Source organism: Hetaerina americana, unplaced genomic scaffold, assembly GCF_022747635.1.
Source record: "Hetaerina americana unplaced genomic scaffold, ioHetAmer1.1.p SCAF_9, whole genome shotgun sequence".
NCBI classification, from domain to species: Eukaryota; Metazoa; Arthropoda; class Insecta; order Odonata; family Calopterygidae; genus Hetaerina; species Hetaerina americana.
The window spans coordinates 44,090,112-44,113,246 of NW_027287538.1; the positions used below are offsets into that span (position 1 = coordinate 44,090,112).

General features: G+C 40.4%; 2 protein-coding genes across 2 annotated transcripts in view; both read left to right on the forward strand.

Moving 5' to 3' along the window:
• Window positions 1-374: 374 nt before the first annotated feature.
• On the forward strand, window positions 375-8,037 carry LOC139699056 (uncharacterized). The gene is made up of 3 exons (XM_071598059.1): window positions 375-2,002; window positions 4,389-4,444; window positions 6,354-8,037. Exons 1-3 carry the CDS (start codon window positions 651-653, stop codon window positions 7,763-7,765), a joined length of 2,820 nt encoding a protein of 939 aa, XP_071454160.1. The 5' UTR covers window positions 375-650; the 3' UTR covers window positions 7,766-8,037.
• Window positions 8,038-19,606: 11,569 nt separating this feature from the next.
• The window catches only part of LOC139698834 (maltase A3-like), a 28,773-nt gene continuing 25,244 nt past the window's right edge, over window positions 19,607-23,135 (forward strand). The window contains exon 1 of the mRNA XM_071597769.1: window positions 19,607-19,908. Coding sequence (XP_071453870.1) covers window positions 19,731-19,908 — 178 coding nt within the window. The 5' untranslated portion in view covers window positions 19,607-19,730. The remainder of the gene's footprint in view (window positions 19,909-23,135) is intronic.

Consider the following 23,135-nt stretch of genomic DNA (forward strand, 5'->3'; position numbering starts at 1 on the left):
TGAAAGAAATGTATGTGCTACACACATTTTCATATCAACAACCAGCGTAGGCTTTGCACAGCCCGGCAGCAGTTGTCCCATGGGGTCGCGGTCTCATTTCAGACCCTACCGAGATTCATCAGCGTGTCAAGGAGGGATTCAAGTGGATCCGATTTATATGCGAAAAAGAGAGAGAGAGGGGGGGGATATGACCCCCCGTAATGGGACGGGACAATCATCCAATTCCCGGTGCCAGATGGCGGCCTCTCCGGGGGCACTGTTTACTGCGCGGCTCACACAATCACTCAATTCCGCGGGGCGGACACGTTCAAGGGGCAGCGGGCGACATGTCACATCAACCGACGAGTCAGACTCCACATCCACTTCGTTCGCATGAAGGCTGCCCGCCGAAAAACTGCCATCTAGGAGGCGGATATGGAGAGTTAAAGGGAAAAAAAAGAAAGACGGGAATTGGCCTGCATTCCTCACCATCGACCTCGGAACTAATCCTCCAACCGAGGTCTCAAGGGTAAGGAATCCTACGCAGTCGATCATCTCACTCTGTGCGGTTGCTATCATTCAATTGGTACAGTTCCCTTGCGTCTGAGTCCGTTGGTCTTGGAGGAAAAATATTTCGCTGAGTCGCCCAAAACACCACCCGCTCAGGAAACATGGAAATGGACGACGTATCCAAATACATCGACAAAAATCAGTTACTTCGAGCGATCGCTGCCATAGCGGGACGAACGGACGTCCGGTTGTCGGACGATTTGGAGGTGAAGAGGGCCACGGCAGGCGTCGAGGGATTCCTCTCCGTAGTCCTGCGGGTCAGGGTGTCCTATCGGACGGGCGAGGATACCGAGACCCGGAGCGATACCTTGATAGTCAAGTGCCTGCCGCGGGAAGGGCTCCAGCTGGACATCGTGGAGTTGACCAATGTCTTCTCGAGAGAGGGTGTGTTTTACGAGAAGGTGTTGCCTTTGATGGAGGAAGTGGCTTCGGGAAAGGTGGACATTGCCATCCCACGGTGCTACTATGCGGTCTACGGTGGCACCAACGATGTCATCTACATTGAGGATCTCGCCGCGTCCGGCTTCAGCACCGTTGGTCGCCGCCTGCTGACGGAGGGCTTAGACTGGGAGCACAGCTGCATCATTGCCAGGAAATTAGGATCCCTTCACGCCCTGGGACTCGCCGCTGAGAAGATTTTGCCCGACGGTGAAAAGACCTGGACTGATGCCTATCCAGTCTTCGCCGAGGAACCCCTCTACTACGTCCCGAAGCCAGGAGATCCTCCGGTTCCCTTCAAAGGTGTGGCGGATGCTGGCAATGAGATCATTGTGGAAGTTGCCAGGCAGATGACTGGAATCGCCAAGGAAGCAGCGGAATCGGGCAAGCTTCAACAGGTCATCGAAGGATTCTGGCCCAGAGTGTGCGATCTGGCGAAGCCGGACCGGAAAGGTCGCAATGTGCTGTGCCATGGGGATTGTTGGGTGAACAACGTCATGTTCCAGTACGAAGTTGACAGCCAAGGTTCAAGGAAACCCGTGGATTTAAAGTTCATCGATCTACAAATCGCTAAGTATAGCCATCCTAGCAGGGACATTTCATATTTCATTCACCTCAGTACGAGGAAAAGTTTCAGGGATAAATATTTCGATCAAATTATTATTGAGTATTACAGTGCCCTGCAAGAGTGTATGGAAAGGCTTACTTCCGAACCGCCGCCATTTACTCTGGAGGAGCTTAAGTTGGATTTGAGCGAAGTGTACAAACCGTTCGCCGTCTACCTAGGCGCAGTGTACACGCCTTGCATGTTGTTGGAGGATGATTTCGCACCGGAAAACGCCGAAGACATGACCCCAGAGCTGTACGAAGAGTTGATGAGATCCGGTAACGTTTCAGCTATCCGGAAACGCCTCGCGAGTGACCCCACGTACATGTCACACGTGAAGGATGTGGTCCAGGAGTTTGTGGACGTGGTATTTCCAGACGGTTCTTTGGATTCCTCTCCCTTCCTGCAGTGAAAGAATTACTGACCTTAACACTCAGTCGGCACTTGGGGAAGCATGTGTTTTTGGTGTCTCGAATGAATAAAATGTGTTTTAATTGTGGATGTCTAATTTGGTTATTTGCTTGCTCATTCTAACGTTACTATTCGGAATTATGTATTCAGCTGTCAGGTGAGAATTTGGACTGTCCCATAATGTCATGGAGAGTACGTTAGTATAATATTTTTGATAGAAATTTCCATTACTCTTGGCCATCGTACTCTATAATTTTCCGAGAAAAGTGTTATATCTTAATGTCAAGAGAAAAACAGTGACTTTTTTTTATCTCTGAAGACCAAGATCTCTCGATATTCATTGAATTTGTGGTTAAAGGAAACTAACTCAAGTAGAAGAACTGATTGATCAACAATGAGTACTTTTTTGAGAAAACATTTTTAACTGTCAAGCTCTCGAGCTCAGGAAGGAAGAGACTGAGTACTTAATGTTACACAATGAAAGAAACCGAGGGTATTTTTCCCAAATTAAACCAATACCCGTTTTAAGGATAGGAGTTGCAACAAATACCAATGCTAAAATCTCTTTTACTGAGCGTGGCTATTAGTATTTTATTCTTCTCTCGGGTCTACGAGTGAAAAGGTAAAACGAATGATTTGATGAAAGTAATTTTGTTTATTTCATCTACGGAAACGCCTCCGGAGGAGGTTTATAGAAGCTAAAAAATTTATTTTTTTCAAATCATCAACTCTAGGGGAAATGAGCAATCGATGCTATAATTTGACCTTTTCTTTGAACTTAAAGGTTTCTCGAAAAATTAGTGGTATTTCATATGGATTAATTTCTTAATGATACTCTCATTATGTCATACTTATAAATACGAAAGTAAAAAATGCCAAAGGCAATGGGAAATGAAAGTATTGCATTAAAATAAAAGGACATAGCATTGAAGAAACGTTGCATGATATACCGAGAGCATTTTGCGTATAAATGGCAGCAGAAGAAAGAAGTCTAGGAGGAGAATCACATTGACAAAAGAAGAACTTGAAGTAAGTTGGGTGTTAATTGCAGAGCACCTAATTAAAGGCGTGAGAAAGCATTGGTAAAAAGTTTTCATTCGGTGGAGCATTTGGCAGTTCCTAAACCTACTTTTTCGGACTAGATTGGGGACGGGTTGCAGGTGGAGAATTGAGGAAACTGCCTAGACATGGCGACACACAAGGAAAAGAAGTTTAGCTATTGCATGGTGAGGAGAGGATTTTGCGGGGAATTCCGTGGAAAAGGTGATGGAAGGAATAAATGAGAAGATGTGTCATGTTGGAAGGGAAACTTTGGGTGAGGATTGTGGAAATAGGAAATTAACATATATTTTACAAGTACATAGATGAATTTTTAGAGGGGGTAGGCATTACGAGATTCTGAAGGAGGAAAAGTGTGCGGAAAGCGGTATTTATGCGATTTCCAAGTGTCTTGTAAGACCAAGACAGTATATAATCGTCGCCAGTAGTTCATCCAAAGCGCACCTTTAATAAATAGGCTACCTATGATAAAAATAATTGACACATACCAAATACGAAAGTCAAGTATCGAAACCATACATTATCGAAAAAAACTGTAGGTGCCGACGATAACTTGCTTTGTAGACTTGATATGTGAGTATAGATACATTTGATAAAGAAATACCTGCAATGGAGATGATAAGTTCAAAATGGCTTGTCAAGCATTTGATTGGAGGTTTATCTAATTGATGACTATTTTTTTCTCTTGCCTGGTCTAGATACGTGAGCATATCTGCGCTTAGTATTACGCCATAAGATGCGCATACTCAAGGTGCTTACTTGATACGTCTTACCATGACATAGCACTTGGGGCTGTTGGTACTTGGTGGTAGATAGTGTACTTTCAACTGGATATTTCATCGATGAGATCATTCCAGATCAAAACTTTCCAAAACAAGAACATTCCTGTTCGTTGGAAATGGAAAGTAATGTTTTGCTGGAGCAATTTTTATGCAATGAAGGGAAATATTTCACAATTTTTTTCAATTTTTTTATCCTTGCTAGTAGTAGCATTTATGGGAGGCGACCGGCAGCTGAGGTCATTTGCGCCATTAGGGATGGACAGGAAAAGATGAAGGGTGGAGAGAAACCCAGCGTCGGCATTAGCCTACTCTTTACGAAAGGCTCCAAGGGGTCCGCAGCTTTACGTCCCATCCGGCGGACGGCGTACTCACTCAAAGTGCCCTCCACAAAGCACCTCAAGTAGAGATCGAGATACCACTGAAAAATATTCAACACCGCCGGGACTTGAACCCGGGCCCTCTGAATGGGAAGCCAGTACGATTTTTTTTTATCCGTGCCACTCGTGGAAATTACATTATGATATTCTTGGCTATTGTTTCAGAAAATTGGTTTTATCAAATTACCTGTCTGTGTTAAATGTCAATTATGATCTTTCACGTATTGTGTGTTTGGCAATTTTTTTCATTCCAAAGTCATCAAAAACGTGATTTTTACTCAAATAACCTGCGGAGAACCGTAGTAAAAAGAAAAACACGACCCTCTGCATTGTAAGAGTTGATCGTAATTTTATTTTCATCTATTGAGTTTCACGTTTGCCCAATATAATAATTTCAGGGAAACCTAATATTTTATAGTGTACAATTTAGTGCATTAAGTAACAGAGAAGTCTCAAAACATCTTTCTTCCATAAGAATATCATTTGGCAATGTATAACACACCTATAAAAAAGACAATCAAGTTTATCGCAATATGTATTTAAGCTTCGGCTTATTCTATTCAATGGTGAGTTTGCACAGTAATTTGATTTCACATTCTTCAGCATAAGTGCTCTCTTTGATCTCACATTGATATTGGGTTATAGAAAATTGTTTTACTGCAAAAGTTGACGTTCTCACAACAAACATGCCATTATTAAAGTAGAACAGATTACTCAATCTTCTTCTTTACAATACTTAAAACTCTGAATTCGGTTTTTAATACTTAAATTAACTGAAGTATGCTCCAAATTACATCTTAGAAAAGTTTTATACAAGTTTCTATCCATTTCTGAATCAAAATATCTTGAAATTCTGCTGATAAAACCCATTAATCTTTTTGGCAAAAGAGCTCTGTCAAAATGTGTGAAGAGTCACCCCTTAAATGCTATCCAGTGACTTTCCACTTTCCGGCGGATGAATCTTCCAGCATAATAGTTGACTCGGTTTCATTGTTTTTTAATAATAAATACGACAATTAGTAGTCCCACCTAAGATCCTACATTTTTGGAGGCGGTCGACTAGCTTCTCCGTAATATAAAAGATCCGAAATGAAAGAATGCGTGAAATTAGGCATGAGTCGCATTCAAAATTGGATAATATTCGCACAAAACAGCTGGAACGGTGTGGGAAATAAAACGAATGGAAGGAAAAAGATCTGCATGTGAATTAATACCCTGGAAATGTATGGGGAAAATAAAAAGGGGCCGACTCAGATACAGCCGGCGCCAGGGAATCAACCGAGCCATGCTGGAACGCAATCTCGAAGAGTAGCTATTGGAAGCTAGAAAAATATGGCATATTGGCAATCCGAAGACGGTAACGAAAAATACCGTTACACATATCTTCTCATATTTTCGCTCCAATCTATTTAATGCTGTCTCATCCCTTTTAATTGAATGCACGACTTGTAAATTTAGATTTTTTAAAATTGACATTGATTGGAAAAGTACCCAGCCAAGGGTCTTCCTTTACAGCTACATATTTCTTGAACGAGCAGGCCGAAGGTTCGATTGATTCAGGGAAATCTCTGCTGGGCGTAGAGTCCTTCCGATGATAAATTGGGTCTCCGTTTAGGTCGCCGTACGGGAACGCATTCGGAAGTTCGTTTTGTTTGTTTTCCCGCCGGCCGTTTTTCGATAACTTGGGAATTTGTGCGGGCACGCGCGTAAGTAAAGATGATGGGATTAGAGTAGATGAGGTCACAGAAGCTTTAAACGTTCGGGCACCCTCTCCCATAACTCCTTCTCCCACCACCGCCCCACGCAACCGCAAGAGGACATCTTGTGTCTTTCGCAACCGCCGTCATCGGAAACGAACTTCTCCTCCTCTCTCCGCACGCCCCTCTCTTTCTGGGTCGAGCCGTTTACAGTGTGGTCGGAGCTGAAGGACACGGCTGGCAGCTCGGAGTGGGAGCGGTAGGATAAGGGGACAAGGTTCATTTTATCTCCCCCGCACTCACGGGAAGGAAAACGGGCGCGAATCGCATCTGCATCCCACTCCTCCTCACGCAACTCATTCGCGAAAAAGACTCCGCGGTGGTCCGGTTTATGCCATCCCGTTCCCATCGCTCAGGAGCCGCCGCTGCTGAGGAATCGTCCTCTACCGCTCACCCACTCGTCACCCAGAACCTCTCGGCCGCCGCGCGATGAACACGTCGGACCTGCACAGCTACGTGGACCGCGGCGATCTTCTCCTGACCCTGAGAGAAGCGACCGGCCTGGCGGATGTGGAGCTGGATGATGGGCTTGAGGTAGAGAGGGCCACCAAGGGCATCGAGGGCTTCCTTTCCCTGGTGCTCCGGGTGCGCGTGCCCTACCGACGAGGTGACGGCACCCGACACTCGGCCGTGTTCGCCGTCAAGTGCATGCCGAGGGAGGGACTCCAGCTGGAAATGGTCAGGTCCACCGGGGCGTTCCCGAGAGAGGGGACCTTCTTCCACAAGGTCTTCCCGCTCTTGCTGAGGGCCTCGGGTGGGAAAGTCGACCTCCCCATGCCCGTATGCTACCTCACGAAGTACGGAGGGGACGACGACACCATCTACATGGAGGACCTAGGTGCGAGGGGGTTCAAGACGCCGGATCCGGTGTACCGGATCAAGGGTCTGGACCTAGACCACTGTCACCTCGCGATGGCCGCGTATGGGCGGCTGCACGCGCTTACCATAGTGGCGGAGAGACTGCTTCCAGGGGAAGAAACAACTTGGATGGAAGCGTTCACGGATCTGTCCACAGACTCCCTGTTCTTCTCTCCCGGTCCGGGTAAACCACCTGTCCCGTTCAAGGGAATGGTGGACAAGTCCATTGAGACGTTTCTGGAGATATCGGAGGGACTGGATGGCCTCCCAAAGGAGGCAGTGGCATCCGGGAAACTGAAGGGTGTGTTGGAGGGAATTTGGAAAATGATGAAGAGGTTGGTCCTGCCGAAGGAAAATCGTCCGAAAGTTCTAACCCATGGTGACTGCTGGATGAACAACAGCATGTATCGATACGAGAAGGTGGGGGAGGAGAGTAAACCGGTAGAAATCAAATTAATAGACTATCAGATAGTAAGGTATTGCCATCCTTGTATTGATATCTCCTACTTCTTGTATGTGAATGTCAGGAAACCTATCAGGCAGAAACATACAGATAGTCTGATTGATATTTATTATGACAATTTGGTGACAAGTCTGAGGGCTATGAATTACAGTTCTCTCCCGATCACACGGAAAGAATTCATAGATGACTTTCATGAATTGTACAAAGGGTTTGGTCTCATTTGTGAAGCTTTGTTCATACCTATAATGCTACTCGGTGAAGATTTTGCGCCTGCAAATGCCGAGGAATTCACTTCGGAGAGGTATAATGAATTTGTCACAACGGGTAGCTCGACTTCAGTTCGTAGTCACTATGCAAACGACCCTCATTACCGATCGATGGTAGACGAATTGTACAGAGATTTTGTTGATAGTGTTTTCCCCAACGGTTTAGATTCGCCAGTTTCCCATTTGTTTTCATGTTGATCCCGTGCAAAAACAATCTGTTGTCTCAAGTCTCAACTGTCATTTCACTGTCCAAGTAACTCCGAAGTACCTTTTCCCTAAGCATTTGTTCCGCAGAGACCGTAGAAGTGACTGTAGGCCCGCATGAACTTGTCAACTTTGAAGATTTTGCATTTGGTAAGGATAACATGTAACAAGTTGTACGTGAAATTTCAAATGTATCTAAAATTTAAAATTGTCTCTTTGGCAAAAACATATTTGAATAATTGTGTTATACTATTTTTCTTCCATAAGTTGTGTCATTTTTTTACTCTTGTAAGCTAATCCTTTTGTTTTTCCTGTTTGACGTATCCGTTTGAATTGCTTATGTTGCTGATGGCATATTTTTTTGTTAAAAACCTATGCCTCTTTATCGGTCATTTATTTCAACATTATTTCTCAGTATTTTCTGTATAATTCCTTATTTAAATGTTTTCAATCGGTAGAAGTGATTTTCAATGTTCTGTGTGTATTTCATCAACTAACGCTAATTGCTTAAGATGCATATATGTTGTATTTTAATTATTAGAAAGAAAATTTTCTGGGACCTGTAAATGGGACCTGATATGTGCTCGGCTATTCTCTGCTATGTCAAGATTATTCATTGTCAAAAAGGTAATTTTGATTACCGACTTATTTAATCTCGAGTACCCATAGCATTAATTAATTTAAGCTAGTAACATGTTGTATGTACATTTTGACCGGTAAAAACTACAGTGAATGAAAGGGATGTACAAAAAGCACTATATGGGATGATTATCTACATTTTTTAGGGATTTTCCTAGAATAATTTGCCATTATCAACACGGAGAAAGTCCTAATTTTAATGTAAAATTATATTATCCTTTCTCCTGGCTTTAGTTGGACGCAATCAGTCTCTTCCCCATTTTGTTATATGTTCTCTGGTGAAAGGAAGAAATTGAATTAACTTCATTAACTGATCTCCCTGGAGGATAAATTTGTAACTTAGGAGTTAAGTATCTAGGATGTCAACGTTCTCTTAAGTTTTACACGCGACAAATCGCGCGTGTGTCTATGATTTTTTCTTCACTGAATCACCATGATGCTGGTAAGTGTCCACAGTCAATTATTTTTAGCTTAATAATAGGGTATGTGAAGAAGTGCATTTTTATTTACCGTTTAACTTTTGCATGCAGGGTGAATACTCATCATGATTCAGGAAATCGTGATAATTCTGGTCGTTTCAACTCTGGCTCGAATCGCCAAAAGCATGAAGAATGACTCAGGGGCGTCGTGATGATGTTTAAAATAATTCTATGCTGTCTAATTCCCATGTTAAAACTGTGGTTGAATTTTGATGAATTATTTCCCCAGCAAAAAAGCGGCACGTTTCATTTGAAGCGACAGTTCATCTACCGTTATTTTTCACGAAAGGGTTACCTTCTTTTGGCATTGTACTTGACAAAAGGGAGTTTGGGAAGAAATTGCTACTTCATTTGTTTGCTAGAAAACGAGGTTTTCAAGAATCAGCAGCTATTCCTAGCAGTCATTGATTTTTTTATCATATACGTCCTGCTAGGCACACAGTCACGGTGCACTGATTAATCTGCAGTCCCCGCACACCTCTGCTTTCACTAGCACCAATGACGTACCCAGAAATCAAGGATCACAAGGCTGCAAATTTTGAATTTTATTTCGATTGCTAATTCTCAGGTAAAGACGTGAAATCATAGCATGAAATCGGTGATATTTTTCTGCGATATCGTTATAAAATCATGTACTTATTTATCATTCTCTAAAGTACTTGAACGTTTTCCTTATAACAGAAAATGATGTTCACTTTCAGAATTCATTGACTCCTATATCAAAAAGATTTGACGAAACAGGTGAGTGAGGGCGAAGTAACTACGCATTTCATCAAGTTGACGTGCTCGAAGCCGTATCTTATCTTATGACTTGTCAGAGAAACAGAGAACATATAGTATAGAGGTATATCGGGTTACTAAAATACGCCCAGTCGCACACGCCCGAAAATGAACTATTTATCACAAGCCTGTGTAGGGAACTAAATTGTCTTAATCATACGAAATTTCGCGTCGGTTACTAGGATTGGGAACATATCGGAAGTGATTTACCTCAAAGTGTTGTGAAGATAACTTACTAAACCGTCTTAAATAATTACCATAGACCGTTTTTGGATAGTTTTAACCCTCTCTCCCTTTGTAGATATTCGTGCCAATAAATTCCCACGGCCCTCTCTAAATAGGCGCATTAACATTAACAAGTACCTGATTGTAGATTAAACGGACTTAGATTTGGCAAAGGCGCTTTTCACTTGATTGCTGATAAGTTTAAAGACGTTTTAGTCCTGTAAAATTGTCTTCCTTAAAGAAGAATTTATTTTTTATTTTAGTGACGTTAAAATGAACAAATAACCTTGTGAGTATTCATAAAATATTTGTTTTTCAATGTCAATTTCAATGAAAACTAACGCGGGAAAACCCTGTTGTATCATTGTCATTTAATAGAGTTCACCTACAGAATTCTTTTTCAAAATGGCATCTCGCCGCCATTTTCTGTCGAAAGAGTTCTTCGCTTTTGGCTCAGATCAAGGTCGCATGGAGTGAGCCAGAGTCACCTTCGCACAGAAATTATACAGACGGCGACGATGGAGGAATGAATTAGCCTTGTCAACATGGCACATGGCGCATGTAAGCATGATGCGCGAGTATAACAGCTGTTTTTTTCTGGTAAGGAATGAAGGACAATAAGATAGAGGCATTTAGATGAGGGCGAGAAATATGAACTTTTGTAATCAATAGAGCTATAGCTGTATTTTTGCAAGGGGTATTCTATAAACATCCGTATTTATTCACGCAATGGAGAGAAAAAATCGATGGTCCGTTATTAAAAACGTACAGGCCGGAGCACTTTCCGTCAATAGTTGGATGATATGGTGTTGCTGATAACACAAGAATATTTCTATGTCTTCGAACGTGAGCAAACGGAGCTGGGCTCACCAAATTTAAATGGACGGATACTTTTTTAATAACCATCAGGTGTAGATGTACCATTGCGGCCCGTGGTCTTTGGTGGAAAAATTAATTTATGGCTAGAGACAACCACAGGATATACAAACCGTATAAACACTGTGGAGTGATTCTACGTATTCCGGGGAGTTTTAACTACCACGTCAGAGAAAGACAAACTAAAATTTTGAGCAACTAACATGTTTGAGAAAGGAATTAATTCCGTGTCATGGACCTATCTGCTGCAACTGCGCCAAAACGAGATGATTCAGACCTTAAAATGTTGATTTTGATTAATTTGACGTGTTTTAAAGATAAAGTGACCAATTAACGTGGCCGTATTCATGACGGACGTATTTTTGACACAAATAAAGTGAAATTTTCGATTTTTATATTGATCCATAATTATATTTTGACGTGATTTATCGATTTTCGTTTGATTATGAATCTCAAATCCTGTTGAAGATTTGGTATTTTCCCGGGGAATTGTATGGATGAAGTTCTCTCTCGGGTTTCCAGCAGGGTAAGGTAATTAGCAGCGAACGTTTTGACGGCTAACTCTGCAGGGAATCCCGAAAAGTCTACCGTCGCGGAACACGCCTCAACCAGGACCACATCATTGCTTTCGACAAACTAAGTTACTTAGCAGATCAAAGGGTTACCGGGAGCGTCTAACGAAAGAGGCAATAGAGATCCGGGTAGAAGGGAAAACGGTTAATCGCTTCACAGGATACGCCCTAAGCTATACTTTGAAACCTGTGCTTCCAAAAATCAAGAATTAGAGGAGAAACAGAAAAAGCAGGGGTGCTGGCCAATACCAAAACACTTGACAACGGCAAGAGGATATATAAACAAGCCAGAAGCTAAAATCGACTTTTCCGCCATCGCTACCAGTTTGTGGCGCCTTTTCTCTGTTGTTATTCCACCCCGAAGAAGAACTTCTAATAAGGGGTTTCCGTTATGTTTTGTTTCCGCATTCAGACTTTATATTCTTCTTTCACCTGTTATACCTTTAAATACAGAGATTAAAACATTTAAGTCAAATCGAATCGATTGACTCAACACTCGAAGCCCAGAGGACGATGGCAGAGTATAGCCGTTAATAAACCTGGAAATTCGAGAGAATTTCATCCCTTGAACCCGGTAATTAATTGCCATTTTTGGTTTTAATGTCATCAGGATTGCTTGGATACCTCTTCCACTGTTGAAGCTAAAGTAATCAAAATGAAAAAATGATATGATAAGATAAACAATGAAAAAATACGAAATAGTGAAAGAAGTCGCGATTCAAAATTTTGGTAGATGTAAATCCGTCAAGAGAAGAAGTCATGGGCCGCGGAGTTAGTGGTGGAACTAATTGTTAGGGGGGAAGATTGTCTAAAAACATGATAGTTCAAGGGCGGAAGTGCCATAAAAGGATCGGAAATGCCATTAGCCGAATGGCAAGAAAAACCAGGAAGAAGGGATGAAGAATTTTGTATGCGAATAAATGCTAAACAATGATAAATGTTGACGATGTCTGTTGTTTGACTCCTCTTTGAGGAGCATAGCGTGAGATGTATCGTGTATTGAGGCAATAACGGTGAAATTCTAGCTAAAGATTTTTGAATATTTGAACATATCTGCAGCGGAAGATGATGTGGTGTTAAAAGAGTCAGAGATGGAAATAAAGGAGATACTACGCACTCGATATGTATAATGAAGGAGTCAGAATACTGTGTACAGCATTTTAGGAAGGTTAGGTCGTTAGGAAGCTGTACTTGAACAAGCCTCCAGGAATAATTAAATATGCTGGGCTTTAATTAGACTTTACGAATTAATCTTTCTCGTGCACTCAAATTATATGATGCTCCTCATTATATGGTCCTCATTATATGATGACCTCAAGGCAAACGTAAGAGTATCGTCTCTCAAAGGAGAGAGAAAAATTATCGCTATAGCCGATAAAAGTGAAAATTTTCAAACCAGAACCTGGACGCCCGGAAGTATCGAAGATCTTGAATGGGTCTTCAGAGAATTAGGACGCAAAAAGTGAAATTCCTAGGTGAATACAAGTTTTTATATAGAAAAAGATACAATAGGCACAAAGACAAGCTATTTTAGCGCCAAGCCTACTTAATAGAGATGTGAATGGAAAATTATCAAGAAACGCTGATCGCTCCCGTGGATTTGGGGAGGGAATTTCACAAAGAATTAAATGTTTCCTACTCTGAAGGACATAAGAATGTCTTAAAACAGCAGAAGGATCATTTTAAAGCCTCCAGTGAAAGATCAAGATGCTATAGCTTTATCTAGACTCAATTTTTAATTAATGTAAATAAATATGACAGAGAAGTGTTACAAAACCTACCGTTTTCTGTGGCATGCAGTGCGTGGTAAATGGAATCAACTATAACAGCTGCAAGGGTTTGGATCTAAGGAGGAAAATGCAGCAGTAGGCGGATTTAAATTTCTTTTTGATTTTTCCAGAGAAAGAAGGGGCTCTGAAGGTGACATTAGTTAACTTAGTGGAGGTTTTGAAAGAGTGCAAAGTGAAGATAAAAACAAAATCACAATGATCGTTTACTAGAAAGCTAGGTATCTTAAATGCTTAAAAGATAAGAAAAGGCTTAAAGATGGAGTGTGGTGCTATACGGATCCGGAATTTTATCTTCGAGACAAGGAAATTGCAGAAGAATTGAGACAGCCAGTAATATAGAAAGGAAGGTTTTATCGCGAAGTTTTGCACTACTGGTGGCGGTAGAGAATGTGCTCGATGAAATCACAAGTAAGAAGAGAACTTGTATTAGTGGGATAATAAATGGCAGGGGGATTTTAAAGACTGTGGTGGGAGGGAGAATGTTCAGCAAGAGGGAAGCATACAGGAATACAATGAAACAAAACTTTAATAAGGATGTTGGGAAACATTGGTTACTGGAGAAGTAAATTAGTAATATTTGTGGCGGGGAGGAAATGAATAGTCACCGAAGATGTGCACAAGAATAGTTAGACACCATTTGTTTCGTATTATTTTATGAGCCTTTTTTAGGATAATTCATGTTTATAGGAGGAGTATGCATTCATGGCATAGCGGTTATACAGAGACATAACAAGACGACTCAGACAAAATAAAAACGAAATGCATCTTACCATGCAAAATGAAACTCACAATCCAAATGCATTTCTTTCAAACACCGTTCCAAATCTATCTCTGCGTAAACGGTTGATTACCTACGACAGTGATGAATGTTTTGCAGGATAAGAATACATGGTAGCATTGCGAAATCAAAAGCAAGGAAATGAGGAACAGCTCTGTAGGAAATTGGAAAAATCGTGAATTACATAATTACCAGAGTAGCATATTTCAAAGAAACTCCGGGAAATACCGCAACAGAATAGCATTAGCTCAGGAAATACTCCAATAAATGTAACATCCTATCATTTTACAACACACATGTATCGATAATCGAAAAAACTTCGTTCGTGCATGCCTACCCGTCACAGCGTTGCACCTAGGGGTAAGCCCAGTCATATAAAAGCCCGATTGTAAGTTTTGACGAGGAAATTAATTTCTTATCATCTTATTCTTCCATGCTTTCCTAGCTTAGGGCACTTCTCTCATTGCTCCGTCTATTCATGCATATTTCTATTTGAGATATTTTTTCCTGATATTTATAATACGTATTACCCTCCTCGTGGGTCCCATCGACTACATTAACCCGCATGTGAATCTTTCAATTGATTTCATTGACAGAAAAATTTACAACATGTAATGATTGAAAGATTTCCATGGCAATAAGGTTGAATATTCAATTCAATTTAGGCTTAAATGTGCCGAGATGCAGGTATGACTCAATGTAAGCAATGCAGTTTGGCGCTAAGAATAAAGAAAATTGTTTGTATTATGATACATGATAAACACCTTCCACGAAAACGCAAATAATTTTCTTCTCTCGTGCCCATTATGGATTATCGCGAAGTTTCTGCCTCTACATTCTAGAGGTACCTAGACAGACATAGAGAGACCTGTATGAAATCAGTATCATTTTGACTAGGGGAGAGGGAGGGCTTAATCGGAGTGTCAGAGGTTTAGTTTGCGGTGACAAAATCAGCCGATAAAGATGTTTCGTAAAATTACCTAAATAGTTTGCAAAGACAGAAGTTTGAAGACATTACCCCAAGGAATTCCGAAGGAACGAAGAAATTGAAAGGCATGGCAGATGTCGTGTCATAATCATACTCCCAGGTTGATCGGTTCACGATCATGGCAATTAAATATTTGTTTCACGGCAAATTTTTATTTATATCAAAGCAAAGAAGGGTTGAGTTCCTTTTAAGACCGAGTGAATGTTTAAGTTCTCTCAGGCTACAAGAGAAAACCACCCTTTACGGGTAGGACAATTCCAAAACTCGTAAGAACATATTCATCCATGCATGACTGGTACCCTGACACCATCCACCACACACCTTTTGGAGAAAATTGCGGGATATTGCGTAGATGTAGATGAAAAAAATCACAATACGTACATTTCATAACCCGGCTGTACGTGAACACTCAAATGCATATTTACTTTTATTTTGTTCTTCGTGCTCAAACTGTCCAACACCTCGACACATGTCTGACCGGACGCCATAAAACGTTATTACGCCTACGGGTGAAAAGCCAATCAACGCCGCGGAATCGTCGACGGCATGACTGGGCATTCTCCGGAAGCATTCCGTAAAGCTCTGAAGCGTTCATTTCGTAATGATAGCCCCCGGCAACCTTGTTCCTCTCAAAAATGTTTATTCCCTCTGGATGTCGAGGAATTCTTCATTATAAAGCCGCAACCTAAAATAATGACTCCTCTCCAGCAGTAATTGTTTTCCAGAAATGTCGTCTCCAGTGTACCTGAGTAATTTAAAATCTACTCTTCAAGCTCGCATTACGCAATTGTTTTTAAATTGGATAATCTTGAATCTTATAAAAATATTATCAGATTCAGATTCAATCTTATGAAAATATTTATTGATACTTTCTTCTAGAAAATATCGATGCAAATGGTGATTTACAACGAGTGTGCGTATTATATCGAGTTATTACGAATGGATGGCAAATTCTCGTTTAATACACACATTTTTTCGGTGCCGTGCCTTTAACGATGAATTAATTATCATTATTACTGGTAATTTACCGATTAAGGTAGGATTTGGACGGAGAAAAAGTTACCGAACGGTACAGCGACGATTCCCTTGTCTCTCCTAACAAAACAATACCTGACATTCAACATCACAATAGGCCAATCTTCAATTTCCGATTACTTCCTTCCTCCCTTCATTTCGTCCAACATCCCCTATCCTATTTCTACCCCTTCCTTGCTTGCCTAACATTCCCCCCTATATCACAGTCTTCTACATACACCCCATTGTCAATCAAAACGCTCTGCATCCATCTCTCCTGTCTGTTTTGGATTTTCCCAAATATCTTCCCTCCTTATGCCTTGCACTTCCTCGTTTGTTCTGTTTTCTATCCACCTCACCTTTTCCACCCTCTTCCACACCAAAATCTCAAAAGCGTCGTATCAACACCAATCGTTTTTCTTCAAAGACCAAGTTTCCGAGCTTCGAAATGCGCTCCATGTGAAAGTTTTGACGAGCTATTTCTTGATAAGAGATAAGTATCCAATATTTTGTACCAATGAAAAAATGGAAGCGCATTATACGTTGATGCGCGTTCAACAATGTTTTCAATATGTTGTGAAAAGTAAGTATGCTTATCCACAATTTTTCATAAATGTATTACTTAGTAATTTTTATATTTATTACCATCTATCTTTAAGTGCTTCCTAATGTGATATAAATCAACATTATATCTCTAATGGCGAAAAATTGTGATTTGACTTTTCCCACCTGTGAATTTGCCTTTCGGCCCATCCATAAAAAAATTAATGGGATTGGCATTGGGATGGTGCAGTGGCTAACGTACTGGCTTCCCACTCAGAGGGCCCGGGTTCAAATCCCAGAGGCGACAGCTTTTTTTCAGTGGTATCCCGATCCCTACTTGAGGTGCTTTGTGGAGGGCACTTTGAGTAAGTACGCCGTCCGTTAGACGGGACGTTAAGCTACGGGTCCCTTGGCGCTGATATCCGGGTTTCTATCCACCCTTAATCCTTTCCTATTCATCGCTAACGGCGCAAATGACCTCAGCTATCGGTCACCTTCCCTAAAAATACTATGAAATCTCTACAGCTTCAAACATTAAGCTATGAACACAAGATGTGCTTCGGTAATATAAAGAGAGTAGGGATGTTAAATGTGAAATCTTTGCACATTATTCTTCAGTATGTTTTTATAAATTTAGTAAAGAGGTATTTAATATTTGGTGTAAATTCAAAGTGGAATGTTGCTTACTTGTGGTCTTATAAAGAATAACAAGACAGTAAAAGAAGTAGAAATCAAGGCTTAGGTCTAATACTTTAGCGGAAAATGACTACTTAAAAGCCATAAGAGTTATGAAAATGTTGTGATAATTGAAAAAACAAAATAATAAGTGCATGGTTTTGCAATTAAATACTAATTACATCGAGGCAATAATTTCGTTGTCAATTCAACATCCTAAGACTAACCTTCAGTGTGCTACTCCGAAAGCACCTGTTATTTCATCATACGATCTAGTGCAAATTCTTTTATTTTTGATTTATTTAATATTAATCACAAATTATCCGAAAAAATCCGTCATTTTCGGCACCTGCCTCTAGATAATGGCTTTTGGTGTTGCAATCGTGGAGTTTTATCACTAGAAAAACCAATCCCTTGAGTATTTTGCTTTAATTTTCACCCTCTCGTCCTTGATTAAGTCTTCGATTTTCTTGTCTACAGAATAAATCAACCCTATTAATCCATTTATCTTGTTATCTTTTTATAAGCTTGCCGTAATCTGCAGTGGGATAAACTATCAGATATCGTTATCACATCAGGATATCGATAGCATCGTTATATAGTTAAGAATTAAAAGGCAAGTTCCCTTTCAATCCCTACTGCATTTCCTTGTACCCGTCTAGTTTATGAAACACTCGGAGAGGTAGCGGTTGCGATAAACAGCGAATTCGCTTATAATCAATGGTCAGTAGTCGAAATTATTGAAAGACTGACGATTTACTGTCGCTAGTAATTCGGTAATATCTCTTCCATGATATAAGTAGCTTTACTATAGAAAATTCGAAAACGTGTGAGTTTCTTTTCTTTTTTTGTGTTTCTATGTTTTTGTTTTTGTTCGCTAGTGCTAACTTTATATACATTATTATTCACAACCGTGAGACTTTCATATAAGTTATATATATAAACACAGATGTAGATTGTCCTTTCGTTGTGTTTCTATGTTTTAAAAATCTACATCTGTGTTTATATATATATATATATATATATATATATATATATATAATGGGCTGACACAACATAACACAAATAGAAAAGAATAGACACATATAAAAGAACACTTACACGGTAAATTGTTCGAGCTTTCGGCCCTCTCAGGGGCCTTCTTCAAGAGAGACTCTATATATATATATATATATATATATATATATATATGTGTGTGTGTGTGTGTGCGTCCGAAGAGCGTTCCATTTCGAAGAAATTTATATATATATATATATATATATATATATATATATATATATATATATATATAATTTATTGGACAGCAACAGACAATATAGAAACACATAAATAGATCACTCAAACGTTATTTCTTGATCATTTCGACGGAATTCTGCATTTATTACTTCTATATCTTCCGATGAAGACGGAGCAGAATTCCGTCGAAATTATCAAGAAATAACGTGTGAGCGATCTATTTATGTGTTTCTATATTGTTTGTTGCTGTCCAATTTATTATTCAACACTTCCGTGTTACGTCGACGAAATCACCTCTCTCTCTCTCTCTCTCTATATATATATATATATATATATATATATATATATATATATATATATATATATAGTCCAGTGGGTAGAGTGTTGGACTACTGACAGGAGGGTCCCGGGTTCGATTCCCGGGTAAGTCTATGGGCATGTCCAGAGACTTGCCCGGGAAAGGAGACATGCCCAGTCTCCACCCAGGCTATGTGATTTTTCGGGTACCAGATCTTTCTGGGAAATTTTAAACGGCACAGGGAAAGGAACTGGGCCCCCTACCCTGATGTGTGAATTTCACACGCCGTCGGGCTTAGTACTGGGTGAACTCTACCATCACCTACCAAAACGACCTTCGGGTTGATTACTGTGTGTATGGTATACACATATATATAAATATATACGTGTATGTATATATATATATATATATATATATATATATATATATATATATATATATATATATATGTATTAATATCGTTGACAGATATACCTCTCCGTCGATTTTCGGCAGAAAATTCCACTCGTAAGAATAATAACCCCTTTGAACCATGGAGATGATTTCGGCGGGTGGGGGGGATGCGGGGTGGGAGGAAGTAGTTTGAGAAATTCTCCTCCTTTCCGACTTGCTCACGCACGGCTGCGGAAAGGGCAGCTTTGCATAATCGCACCCATCTTTCCTTTTCCTTGCACCCCCTTCCACCCTCTCCTCTCTATATCTCTCTCCCCCACACCCTATTTTTTTATCTCTCGGTTCATCCCCGTCCGCTGTCACGATTCACATGAACTCCTCCGCCCCACCCTCCCTCCTGCCCCTGCCTTAACTTGTCCCGCTCAGGGGTTTTCCACCAATGGTGAGCACCCCCTCCCCCACCCTGCTCCCTTCCCCGGCCCTCTGTGCCCCTCCCCCGACCGCGGGAGTCGTCCCGTTAAATATAGAGCGAGGTGCGCGGTCGAGAGGAGTACACACGGACGGCCGACCACAAGCGATCCGCCCGCAAGTTGTCTGTTCGTCTCTGCTTCTTCCCCCGTCTCCCGAGAGCCCTCTCGACTCACCCCCCTTCGTCAAACCACCCCCCAGTACGATGTCGTGGCCGCTGACGGTCGCATTCGCCCTCGTTGTCCTCTCGACGGGTTGCCATGGCGACATGGACTGGCCCGGCTTCGAGGGCGAGTTGGACTGGTGGCAAAAAGCCGTGTTCTACCAGATCTACCCAAGGTCGTTCAAGGACAGTGACGGCGACGGTATTTCCGATCTGAAAGGTCAGTATAAGGTAGACGCGTTATCGATGAGTATGGCTGTTGAATGAATGATTTTTCACCAGTTTAGTTGACCTACACTTAAAAATATTGAGAATGCTGTCAAATCCTCCTTCAACGTTCACTTACTTCCACTGCTTTGATGAAAAACATACCATATTTGACCCTTCCGAGAAACGCTTTAAAAAAATAATAAATGTTAATAAGTAGATGTGTTGTAGATGACCAACGATGGCCGACAGAACGTTTATCTAATGTCATTTGGCCAAAATACTAGGTCCCTTTAACATGAACGATTTGTGTGTCGTATGCTACATTTATTTTTTTTTGTTAATTCCTAGGGAATTACTTAGTGAAACCACGGGTGAGGTTTGTGAATCCCTCGCAGTTTTCTGACTGAGTCACGGCGGGCGTTTAAGGTCTGAAAAGTCTTGTTGAATGGGACGGGGCGCGCATTGTGTCAAGAGGTAGTTTATTCGTTTTTTTCCGCATTCAAAACAAAAACAAAATAATGCATTCGTTTGAGGGAAGAGTCCACGAATTAGAATTCCAAGGGGACTTTTTATTAGGCATACTTCCGGTCCTGTCACTTTCGAAGCCGTTTCTATCATTGTTCATTCCCGGTCTTTTAAACATAATTCCGATTTTACTAAATGTTTGTCGGAGCGTGGAAGGAGGAAAATCGTGAACTGCGCCTCAGGGTACTTGGGAAATAAGGATTCAGTTTTGCGCTTTCTTCGCGATGCCAAGCGAATTGCGCAGGGCATGCATACGCAACAAGCTTAAAAAGTATCCAACCCATGATGTCCGCGCAAATTTAAATTGGCCTTGCCCCAAGCAAGATGGTACCGAAATCCCTTCTCGTCTTGGCTTTGGATATTATCGTCAACAAATGAAGAGCAATAGTTCAATGCCCGATTTTATTCTCTGAATTAAGGAATAAAAGTTCCGTATTCTGGTTACTTTGTTATTGTTATTTTAAACTTGAATATTTCAATAATGACAGAAAATGTTGTATCCCATGTAACATGGTTTCGAGAAAAATTGAAATACTATTACTATTGTTAGTTCATTTTTTAGGTAGGTTTTAGATGGACACAGATTGAACTTGCCAGCGTTTCTTACCTTCGTCTAAAAGGACGCAACCCTAACACACCGACTTTAATAAAATGTTGTCAATTCCGCATACTTTCTACCTCCCCTCATTCTGCCCAGCCTTTTTCTGATAGCCGAAGGACTTAGTCATTCTGTTCATTCAGCCTTTTCCTCCCGCTACTTCGCTTATATATTAACACAAAAGAAATATGCATGAGTGAATTTGATAGAATTAAAGATTTATGCATAAAATTTGCAATTTACTGTTTTAATTTGTTTTATGGAACATTTCAACAAATTTGCGTCCAAAAAGATCATAAAGTAAATGAAGTAATTTGCCTCATCGTCTCCTGAATTGCAAAGAGCGAGGAAAATTTCCCCAATTTTTTATTTGATCTTTACGGGAACACTTAAATATAACCAGATATATTGATATAGAAATTGATAAAGTTGTATAAATCGCAATTTTTGCAGGTTAAAACTGTCAATTTAAAATCAGCAAAAAATATATATCGAGGACATAAAATTGGAAATATTAGTCATCATTATATATATATATTTTTTTTTCTATTATATATATGTATATATATATATATATATATATATATATATATATATATATATATATATATATATACACTTTTTGAAAGTCTCTTGGACGTGAATAATAATGTATAACAGTTAGCACTAGTGGACACAGACAAAAACACAGAAACACACAAAAAAAGAGACTCACTATTTTTCGAATTTTCGGTGGTCGTTGCCACCTTTATCAAGGAAGAGAGGGACAGAACTCTGTTCTGTCCCTCTCTTCCTTGATACCCTTTATCACCTTTATCAAGGAAGAGAGGGACAGAACAGAGTTCTGTCCCTCTCTTCCTTGATAAAGGTGGCAACGACCACCGAAAATTCGAAAAATAGTGAGTCTCTTTTTTTGTGTTTCTGTGTTTTTGTCTGTGTCCACTAGTGCTAACTGTTATACATTATATATATATATATATATATATATATATATATATATATATATATAGTATTATATCGTAGAATATATAGTGTTATTTGAATGTTAAATATCAATTTACATAATTACAAATCAATTTTCAATATGATCTTCAAATGTGTATGTTTTACCCTCCTTCGACAGGCGGAACAAACAGTCATAAATCCTGAGAAAGAATGCGTCCGAGTTCTATTGAAACGTAGAAATTCAGCGGCAGAAAACAAAGTATCTATATAAAGGATCTATTGTGTTTTGATCGACGTGTCTCGAGAAAAATAGGAGGAGTAACCCTAACAACTGGATTAAAATATCATCCGTTTGTTAAATATTTGACATGTCGGTAGGTTTCTTTTGGATTTTTTCGTGGCGAAAATCATCCGGAGAGAACCTCGAACGCTTTTCTCCGATATTGAGCCATTTCTTCATCAAGATCCCTCCAGGTAAAATAACAACTGCGCTTATGAGCACAAGAAGAATGAAAAAAACCCTCCACTAAATATGAGCCGTTGGAATGAGACCTTCATCCTCAGTGTAATCGATTTTAAGTTTTTTATATACCAAGTGTGACGAAAAAACTGCGGCAAATTTGGCTCCTGACTCTCTGAACGTAGGTAATTGTCTTTTGCAGAAGAGAGTATGTTCGCCACTCCTTGAAAAGATTGATCGAATGATCGATGAATACTCTATACCATCAACGCCTTTATAGATGGTGAATTATATTACAGTGGTTGGGCTACAGACCGGAGGCTCCGGGTGATGCCTCTGAGCACCCATTAGCTTCACCCAAGCTGTGAGATTTTACGGGTACCAAATCATCATTGTAAATTATAGGGTGAGGTGAGCTCTTCTCTCACCTATCGAACCAACCTTCGGGCTCATTGCTGTGTCCATCATCGATTTCAAATCCCTGTATCGTATCCTTTTTAGCTGGCATTCTTTACTTACCTCCTGCGTTTCTGCCGCTTCGCCAGGATATCGTCCTTGACCTTCACTCATTCTTTTCCTATAGTTCTTCTCTTTTATGGCCGGCAGTAAACTGCTGTTCTGCCGAACGTGTCTAATTGGCTCCATCTTCTTCCTGCCGGTGCCTTCTCTTCTCGCCTTGGAGATCCATGAGGGGCCTCTTCATTAATCA